The sequence below is a fragment of the Salarias fasciatus genome, chromosome 6 (assembly GCF_902148845.1).
Source record: "Salarias fasciatus chromosome 6, fSalaFa1.1, whole genome shotgun sequence".
NCBI lineage: Eukaryota > Metazoa > Chordata > Actinopteri > Blenniiformes > Blenniidae > Salarias > Salarias fasciatus.
Window position 1 is genome coordinate 4037447 of NC_043750.1, and position 10204 is coordinate 4047650.

The following is a 10204-nucleotide window of genomic DNA, read 5'->3' on the forward strand; positions in this document are numbered from 1 at the left end:
TTTCTTTAGGTTAAAAAATATATTTTAAAGCATGTAAAATCTGACAACATGCTGGCATGAAACCTGATGCTTTCAAATTCAAAATGTAGGAAGTCTTCTTGGCAAAGTTTCTAAAAATTCAACTGTCCACCTGAATCCAGCTGCAGCCCTCACTTTAAAACTGAAGTTCATTCATTTTCAGTTTAACTATAACTCAAATTTTATGTAATCTGTTCAGCTGCATCTATCACTTTACTGAAAATAAAACAAGCAAACATCGTTTTGGCCAACAAATTTATTTCATGGAGTCAAATCAAACTGTTACAAGATCAACATCCATTCTGAAGGTGGCGTTTGTTCCTCACGTGGTTCCTGTGATCATGCTATGAACCACCTGGAGGGGGGGGGGGGAGCCCGTTGGAGAGGCGTCCATGTCCACTAATACCAGACTGAATATGCTGTGGCACGGTGCAAACTCTGAAGGACAAGATGTACACGACGTGTTTCAATGTCACAATACTCCGTCTGCGCCCGTTCAAATCCACCGCAACTAAAAACAACTAAAAGGCACAAGAAAAAAAAAAACCAAAAACATCAAGAGTAGAACAAAGAAAAAAAAACAAAAACAAAAAAACAACCCTCATCTGATTCCAAGTTTAAGTGAAAGGATGAAGATCACTCATCTCTAAAGGAAGCGAGAAGCACAAGAGCAAGAAGGTGATCTGATTCACATTAAGACTCGAGCCCAGTTCAATCATTTCAACCTCGGCTGGAAGCAGAATCAGAGTGGAGTCCAGAATATGGAGCTTCGTCGTCAACAACAGTAAAAAGAAAGGAGTCCTCAGACGGCGGAACACGATGGGAGCGGGGAGTGTGCAGTTCTTAATGTGGCTGGTCGTAGCACGAGGTGGAAACGCTCTGGAGACGAGGAGCGGCTCACTCGTTCTCTCCGCCCTCCTCCTGTGGCTCCGCCCCCTCGGCAGGCACTCCCTCCTCCCCGATCTCGTCGTGCACCACATATCCCTCCTCGTCCTCCTCCTCTCCGACCTCGAACCCTTCCTCCTCCTCCGCCTCTTGGTTCTGGAGCTCCTCTTCCTGGTTCTGGAGCTCCTCTTCCTGGTTCTGGAGCTCCTCTTCCTGGTTCTGGAGCTCCTCCTCCTGGTTATGGAGCTCCTCCTCCTGGTTATGGAGCTCCTCTTCCATCTTCTCTGCCTCCTCTGCCTCTGGTTCCACCGCCGGCTCTCCTGCTGGCTCTCCTATTGGCTCTCCCGCCGGCTCTCCTGCTGGCTCTCCTATTGGCTCTCCCGCTGGCTCTTCTGCCTCCTTGGCTTCCTCGTCGGCGGCCTCGCCCTCGGGAGCGGCCTTCTCTTCGCCCGGCGCCTCTGCTGCCTGGCCGTCTGCGGTCTGAATGGACGACTCCAGCTCGGATATGTCCATCGCCATGGAGTCCTCGGGGTCGTCCTGGTTACCGGCGAACGGATTTTCACCCTTGAAACAGGAAAAAGAAGCAGCGTTTATGTGACAGCGTTGAATATTAAATATTCAAAGTGAAGAAATCAGCTATGAATGGACGAGTGAAACTACTCTGAAGTCACATGACAAACTGGCGCCTGCATACCTTCAGGTAACTCTCCAGCTTCTTGCCGATGAGCTTGTGGTTCAGGATGGAACGAGCGACGGACAGGCTGCCCCGCTTCGACTGCTCCATCATCCCCTGGAGTCACAAACACCATCGTTCAGGGTCATTTGGAGGTCAAATCGTCATCGCAGCACAGGAGCGTTGGTACTGAACAGTGCGTCTTGTCCGTACCTTGCGGTTGTAGTTATGGTCGTGAGACTTGATGTGTTTCTGGATCAGGTGAGGCTGCATCGGAATGAACAGGTCGCACGCTCCACAGTGAGCTGCTTCCACCTTCCTCATGAAGTGCTCCATGCCCAGGTCTGCACGCACGTGGAAGGAAACGTCTGCGGTGAGCGACCCTGGGAGACCCCGCCCCACCCTCAGGTTCACAGAGCACCGTCACTCACGGGACGGGACGCTTACCCCTGGTTAGATCCTGCTCCTTGTACACTTGGCAGATGGCGGCGCAGTGGTTCTCCAGCTGGCTGACTCTCTGTTCCGTCTTCTTGAACTTGTTCTGCAAATACTCCTGAAAACAGAAAATAAAGAGTCCTTCCATTTAAAGTCCGAGTGATTAAACATCGCACTTCGGCCGGTCCGTTTCAGAGTGAACTAACCTGGAGAAAGTCTGTGGTGGGCTTGGACAGCTGGCCGGACAGGAACTTGAAGTGGTCCTTGTGGAAGCGACTCTCCAGGTGAGCTTCCATTTCGTCCTTGTAGAACGAGCGGAACTTGCAAACGGAACAAGCGAACATCACCCTGAAACACACACACACCCAGCCGACACAGATTTAAACAATTAGCTTGGGTTTTTTTGTGTGTGCAACTAAAATAATGAATTAAGAGCAAAAGAGGTATTGTAATTCCCAGGAATATATGCTGTCACCTCTCCAGGAAGCCCCTCCTCTTCCTCATTTTGGGGTGCTTCTCCTGGCCTTGGACCGGGGTCTGTTTGCCCGGCGGCTTTTTCTTCTCTTCCTGTTTGGGTGTGGCTAATCGGGAGCACACAAGCACAAGTTAGGAAAATCAGAAATCCAACAGAATGGTCCCTGGAGAAGTGAGTCAACTTTCAATCATTGTCCTTTTCTAAAGAACAGGAACACCTTGTTTTGAACCAGTGGCATGCAAGACTACTGGACTGAGTGAAAATCCCTCCACAGCATGATTTCTGTGTAAGATCTCGGCTACCACTCATAAAACTCTCATATTAAAGCTATAGTGCGTAACTTCGGTCGCCCTCTAGCGGAATTCTGCGTTCTTACAACAATAAAGCCGGCGCTTCCACATGACGTACACCCCGGTGTTCCCCCTCCTCCCCCCCCCCCCCCCCCCCCCCTCCCCCCAATCTGCCACAGTGATTCGCGTTTCCACAGCGCCAATCACCGTTGGAAACGGTTTTTATTGTGTGTGAATAAGGACAGCTGGTGAAAAAAAGACGGACTCTTCCGAAGAGGTAATTATTGTTGTTTTTTTTTTTTGTTTTTGTTTTTTTTTGCCACAGAAACGCAAATAGCTTATTACAAACGGGAGACAAGGTGCCTGCTAATTTGTACCCGACAAGTTTGCCTTCTCCGTCGGTCACTTTCCTTCTCCCAACCGTCCAGGTTTTTTTTCTGGTGGTAGGATCCACTCCAGGACTCTTTCTCGGCCGTTTCTTTGGATTATCCGCCATGCCGCTTCCTCATTCTGCCTGAGCTGAGCCTGTTGCTATGAGATGCTCTGCGCGTCCTCCCCCTCCCTTCTTGTTGTGACTTAAAATGCGTAATTTCCTGCTCGCCAGCGCGGGAATGTCGCCGGTCGACACGCAAAGCAAGAAATATATATATTGAAAAATCCCGCGACATGTTAGAGGAGCCGATCGGCTTAATCTGCATTTTGTCATCTCCACTAGTAGTGGCTTGGCTAAAACAGACGTTCATAGACATTTAAAAGTTACGCACTATAGCTTTAACGCACAAAAAGCCTGCATGAAAAACACTGAAACGCAGCAGATCACAGCTGCCAACGCACCTGGATCTCCGTCCTCGGCTGGCTTTGCTTCCTGTGAAGAAAAACACGCCGTCATTAAGAAAAAGAAGCTAATAATCGGAAACCAAACCTCACAATAGACTTATGTTGGAATTCTTTCCTGTCGTTAATACAGTCAGATCATGTGATGAATGCTCAGTGCTGATGGAACCCGGCCAATCACAACACACTGCCAAAGAAACAACTTAACTTACTCATAAAATCTGTTTTTTTTTCCTCCCCTATTAGTGATTTACAAAGAGGGAGTTTCACAGAAAACCATAAAAGGAAAAAAGTTCTAAATACAAACTTATCCAGTTCCCCAGTGAAAAAGGGAACTTTCCTATCATACAGAGCATTACTAGACAGACTCAAAGCTTCAGGCACTCACTGCAGCGTCACTCTGCGGCTGACTGTCGTCGCCATTTTTCTCAGGTTGTTCTGTGAAAACAAAGCACACACACTTCAGACCATGACAGACGCGCTGCGTTTTAAGTCCTCTGGATTTACGCTGGGGTTACCCTCTGCGTCCTCCGATCCGTCGGTCTTATTCATCTTTGACTCTGGCTCGTCAGTCCCACTCAGAGTCTGTTTCCTCTTCTTCTGAACTTCACGCTGGGGTTTCATCTGCTACGGAAAACACGCAATTTCAACTCAACAAGCCTGTTCGCCGCTCGGAGCAAAGCAAAGCATCAACATGGAATTTAAAGACAACCGGGCGTCACAATCAATTCTTTTCAAAGCTGGATTGTCAAACTTGTACATATGGCTCTCTTCTTACGCTTTCTTTGGACATTTGTAGTTTTTAGCTTTATCTTAGGACTGTGAAGAACTGTGGCAAAAGGAGACTTAAAAAAAAAAAAAAAAAAGAGGAAAAAAAGAAAAAGAAAGGAGTAGCAATTCAAAACAAAACCCCAAAAGCTCAAGAAAAACATATGCTGAAGGAAGTGTCACTTATGCTGACTGCAGAAGGAGTTCGAGGGGCTTTAATGGTAACGTCTGAAGGTTTTGTGGAGTTAGAAATGTGTGTGGGGATTATTAGTGGCAAGATGCTTCAAATGGAAATGGCAAATAGCGAGTGCTGGTACTTTTCGGGGGCCTTGCCCCTTTGGCCGAGGATATGAAAGGAGGGGATCAGAGAGGGCGTGAACTCTGCCCGGTGTCTGACGAGGCCTTGCCTGGCTGGAGGTACTTACTTTGTTAAGGGGTCTCTTTCGGCCTCGCTGGCGGCCAGCCCGTGGGCCCCCTCCAAAATGCCTCCCTGGAAAGTCGTGAGGCCCCGGAGCAGCACCCTGGAAGCCCCCGCTCTCAGGGTACATGCGGTTGGACAGGAGGGATGGGAGCTTGCCTCTACCACCTCCTGGAGAGTGGCCGCGGTGGGACGGGACACCGCCGCCACCGCCCCGCATGCCTCCGCCTAATGGGGTGGGGTCGGACCTGCGGCTTCCAAACCCTCCGCCAGCTCCTCGGCCCCCGGCACTTCCACCCCTTCTGGGGGAACGTCGGCCTGCTCCGGCCCATCCTCCACCTCCAGAACCTCCTCCCTGGCCACCGGCGAAGGACTCCCTCATATTCGGTCGCATTTTAGCGACGCCATAGGAAGAGGAGGGGCTGTCAAAGCCTCCTCCTCCCCCGAGCCCAATTCCCCCTCCGAAGCCCGAGCCTCCTCGCTGACCCAACAGCATGTTGTCCCCGCGGCCATCGCCAAAGCCATAGCTCCCGCCGCCAGATCTGTAGAGATCTCGGGAGGAGGGGAGAGCGGAGGAGCGCGAGTCGAATGACTCGTACTGGTCAAACCTGCAGGAGGGAGGAAGAGGGTTGATAGAGAAGAGCAGAGAGCAAGGAAGGCAGGGAGGGCAGCCAGGTGTGGGGTTCTCCACCTGCTATTCCTTCTCCTCCATCGTCTTGCTTTCTCTTTGGCGTTACCGTCACTGCCAGATTTACACACCACATTAGATCAAACACCGATGATCTAAAAACATTACAACACTATGTGTGTGGCTCTTTAAAACAGTACAGTTTTCACTGGCTATCCTTAGATTAACAGTAATTGCTGCAGATTTGGAAACTGCAGTTTTTCCTTTTTCAGTTTTGCCTTTCTTCTTTGGTAAAAGGAGAGAAAATATGGAGCAGACATGAACATGGTCCGTCGGAACCAGTGACCGTCAGAAGAGCGCTGATGCATCATGGGAGGTGACTCAGTTATACTGGGAAAAAGTCAACGATACATGAACTGGATTTGGTTGTTTTCAAAGGGTAGAGGTCCCTTCGTCAACACAACAGGGACCTTTCTCTGAGCATTTCAAGGAGACACAGCAAATATCAGGATGGCACCCGAGAGCTCATCGCTCTCACGTAACCTAAAGCCGAGGCACAGAGTTAGGTCACGTGGAGGATGAGCGTCCGTGGACACAAACACAAAGTCGAGACAGAAAGCAATGCTGGAGGAGTAAAGAAAAAGGGCCGGCTTCATGTGCGGTGGAGGCAAATGACAGTTTGGCCTGTAACTGCAGCTGCGATGGGGGGGGGGGGAACATGCATGCTCACAACGTTGACGCCAACAATCTCTTCCCGTCAGTCAGAAGAACCGCGACAAGGCAAATGGAGAAGACTAAGCTTCCTCTGATGCTTTCAAATGCAGCCACACACCCATTTCATCTGGAGCTGGAGAAGAGCCAGACACTCTGTCCACAGGGCGAGTAAAGGCTTTAGCTTTTAGTCCGCAGGAGCACAAGCTCTGCATGAAGCTCACAAATCTCTGCATTACTGGGACAAAAGTCACATCTCAATATTGAACCAAGTCTGCTTGACTTCAACGTAAGAACTCTTCAAAACAACCATTTAACTGGATGGATTTCATCCAAACAACAGCCAACAAAGGGAGACGACGGCCTAAATCAACCAGATGTCACCGTAGTAGACAGCGTGAAACAGCTCTTAAACTGTATGTAAACTCTGGTCATGGACTGAGGTGTGATGTGTAGTACGCAACTGATGGAGACAGCATGGTGCAAATAAGAAAATCCATGATTACCTGTCACCTCGAGAACCTTTCAACCCCCCCTCCAGCTGAGTGAGCATGTCCAAGCGCTGGTTGATCTTGGCTATCACGTCATCTGCGTGTGTGCCTGTGGAGAGAAGAGATCCTCCTGACAGCCCCCTCTTCATGTGGCCGCCGCCGCCGCCGCCTCCTCCTCCTCCTCCGCCGCCACCGCCGCCTCCTCCGTAGCCACCGAGCCCAGACATGGAGTCCTTATAGCCTCCTCCCCCTCCGCCTCCTCCCCCCGACCCGTACAGGTCGAAGCCTCCAGAACCTGTCGAGGCACAGAACAAGAAAACATTAGTGTGACACTAAGTGCTAACGGCTGAAAGCCTCTCAGGGGTTTGGAATAATATCCTACAGGCGTCGTTCTCTCGTCTGACAGGAGAGAGAGCGGCTAAATGGTTCTCCACTTCTGAAGAAATGATAATAAATCTCCTATATAAAACAAAGCAGGATGAGGGTTTTTTAATAGATCTATCTGTGAGGCAGAGACGGAGGAAACGCTGCTCCTGTGGAAGCACATTACGGCTGGAGCAGATAGTTCTTCTGCACATGCACTAGTAGATAGACAAGAACGGTGATATTCTCCTGGGACGGGACTTGGTGCTTCTATGGTCGAGATTCACCCAGAAAAACAATTCAACTTTTGTTGTCTGTTCATAAGAATGCCCCTGTAAACGACATTATTAATGTAAGATTGCTACTGATTAAACAAGACTTTCATTGAAGGAGCATTTGAAATGGGTTCAAACTAACAGTTTATTAAAAAGCAGAAATCTGTATTTCATATTATACTGTAAAAGCTGCTGAAATATGGGGTCAAACATCACACTAACTTTGGGGGCCTTTTCTTTCCACCCAGTTATGTGAAAGTAGAGTTTCTGAGCTGCTTATGATGAACTGTCGTCTTCTCAGATAAATGACTGCAGGAAATGAACACATCCAAGTAAATGTTGACTGAGGAAGGCAGCGCTGTCAGTGACACTTTAATGCTTGGACTGATTGCTGTGCCATTATGGTTGCATAATTAAAAGATCTTTAATTGTAAATGAATCATTTACAGAGTCAGATATTAAAAAGGTGAAAACTGGAAAAGTACGGTAATTACAGCACAGCACAAAACACACACACACACACACACTCTCTCTCTCTCACAACTTTGAGCTGTAGGCCTCGAGGCCACTGCAGAATATAAACACTTCCTGGCCGAGGTGGCATCCCGGGGCTCCCCGCAGGCTCACCACCGGCCCATTTCATGCCTTTAGCCTATAAAAGACCTTCTTCCAGCATCGATGTAAACGTTTCTCTGCTTTTCTCCAGTCTCTCACAAGTTTCTCACTCAAGCTCAACTCGTTATGCTCCGCATTTTATTGATTGATTTATTTTAATTGAAATCCTGCTTTTCAAACACAGTCGTGGAGGTCTGTCTGTGATCCTGTAGCAGCATGACGTCTAGTGGTCCAACATCACAGCCTTTGGTATATTCTAATATGCAAGTGGCATCTTCATTTTAATTGCATAATCAGGCAAACTAAAATTACTCATTTCATTTTTGACCCTAAACAAGTTCTTTCAGAAGCGTAAAAATCTCATTAACCAAGACCTTAGTGATGTGTATGAGAATACAGCAGTCTCAACATGCCATGAATGGTACTGGAATGCAGACGAGTAGAACTGGTCCACTTCTATCAATACAAACTCAACAGGTCGAACACATGCTTTACACATCCAAACATGTCACTCTGCTTTTCTCAAACAGAAGCCACCGAAATGGCTTTTTCAAACTTTTGAAGTCTGCACAACTTGAAAAATAGTGCCTTCACTTTGTGTCTATGAACTTATTCATTTACAGTAAATCTCCCACTCTCTTGTTAAAGAGCATACAAATGTCGGCATTTTTCATAATCATTAACAATCCTTTTCTCTTCCTGTAAAGTGTCAAATTACTTCATTCTGCATCAGTAAGGGCAATGTGTGTTGCAGCTGAGCGTGTCTCCTCTGTGTGTAAAGTACAGACAGGCAATTAAATCCAATCTGGAGCATGGCCCCTCAACTTTGGAGTGCTTCTACTAGAAGTATTCAAATAAACCACTTGAAACTTCAAAACTGTTCTGACAGAATGTTCAAGTTTCTGAAATGTAATCCAAAAAGTTATTGAATAACATGAATGATCACTTTGTCAATGTCTTCAGGTGACCTGTGTGAAGTTCTTCATTGTAAAATGATGATAAAATATTTGTTAGGTTTTATCATATTGTAATTTTTATTGCATTTATACACATTTTATAAGTTTGACACGTACTTTGAACAACTACTTGTGCAAAATATCCCGAAAACCTACTATTTAATAATCTTGCGTGTAGAAACCACTGTTTCAGTTCATGGCCTGGGAGGTCAGGGGTTCAATCAATCCACATGAATATATATGAAGAGGATGGTTTTCTTACCTCTGCTGCTTGAGCCTCCTCCTCCCCCCCAGCTGGAGTAACCTGCAGAAGTAAATGATATGTACGTCTGAGCACAAAGCACAGAGAATAAACGAGAGCACACAGACTGTGGGGCGGATTGTGGCAATTCAGTGAATGCAAACACAGAACAGAACGATGTCTGTCTTAACGATCCTAGCATCAGTCTGAAGAGGGAGCGAGCTTCCTTAAGATGGTCTTAAAGCTAAAAGAAGATACAGAAGCCTTCTGAATGAGGCGGCCATTTTATTAACTAGCCCTTAGACGCAAGCTATTCCTACACTGACTCCATTTTAAAGGAATTAGATAACAAATGTGGAGAGAGACACGGATCAGGTCCGTCTGCTGGTCCTCCAACAAAGGAGCCCTCCGCCGTGTTAGCATACTGACAATCAGTGTGGAGGCACGCTAGCTCAGCTCGCTAGCTAGCCATGCTGAATGAACGTTAGCAATTTGGCTCAGTGCGTGCTGTTTACGGGTTCATTCAACATTTAAGATTATATTTCGCCACAGAAAGCAAACATAACAGCACTGCTCATCCAGCGGTTGTTATTTCTTTGTCCGAAGCGCTCGATGAGCTTTGCTGAAGCTAAATGTTAGCTTATGCTAACAAACATGCTGTGGCTGCGTTCACGATGGAAGAGACAGCTAAGTAGCATCCGCACGAAGGAATAGATGGAGGGGAAGCTTATTTACCGGAGCCGTAGCCTCTGTCCATGTTAAAAACCGGGTTCAGATGAGAAGATTGATGATAGCGGCTGATTGAAGAAGATGTACCGTTCCGTCCTCGCACTAATAGTCACGTGACCGGGTCCGGTAACGTCACACGTAATCAGTCGACGTTGTGTGAGAAATTTACTGAAAAAGAAATTAAATTAAAAATACCTTTAAAAAATAAAACAAAAAACTGTAGTTATGTAGTATAACAAAAAATAAATAAATAAATGATAACGAATAATTTCAGATTTCCCACTTCCGCGTGGCAAAGTTGCCTGAACAAAGTTCAACTTTCACTTTATAATTTAGTTGATCTATTTGTTTAGTTTGTTAGTTATTTGTTTCACGATACCAACATACACAATATGGGTA

The 10204-nt window shown here is 47.0% G+C and overlaps 1 protein-coding gene across 3 annotated transcripts; it reads right to left on the minus strand.

The window, feature by feature from the left end:
* Window positions 1-221: 221 nt before the first annotated feature.
* akap8l (A kinase (PRKA) anchor protein 8-like) lies at window positions 222-9913 on the minus strand. Of its 3 annotated transcripts, XM_030094180.1 has the most exons (14): window positions 9812-9913; window positions 9098-9139; window positions 6642-6921; window positions 4804-5404; window positions 4129-4237; window positions 3999-4048; window positions 3611-3641; window positions 2487-2592; window positions 2218-2359; window positions 2024-2129; window positions 1790-1920; window positions 1598-1693; window positions 1295-1467; window positions 222-1258 (listed from the first exon to the last, which is right to left on the minus strand). In XM_030094180.1, the coding sequence occupies exons 1-14, from the start codon at window positions 9831-9833 to the stop codon at window positions 916-918; spliced, it is 2232 nt and encodes a 743-aa protein (XP_029950040.1). In that variant the 5' UTR covers window positions 9834-9913; the 3' UTR covers window positions 222-915. The 3 variants fall into 3 exon arrangements, with proteins under 3 accessions (XP_029950040.1, XP_029950039.1, XP_029950038.1); XM_030094179.1 differs by having other exon boundaries at window positions 222-1467; window positions 4129-4234; XM_030094178.1 differs by having other exon boundaries at window positions 222-1467.
* Between the last annotated feature and the right edge of the window lie 291 nt (window positions 9914-10204).

Coding starts and splice junctions, on each gene's coding strand:
- akap8l (XM_030094178.1), bottom strand. CDS start 9,833: ATGGACAGAGGCTACGGCTCCG. Junction 9,140..9,811: donor GGACAGAGGCTACGGCTCCG/GTAAATAAGCTT, acceptor TTACTTCTGCAG/GTTACTCCAGCTGGGGGGGA. Junction 1,468..1,597: donor AGCTGGAGAGTTACCTGAAG/GTATGCAGGCGC, acceptor TCCTGTTTCAAG/GGTGAAAATCCGTTCGCCGG.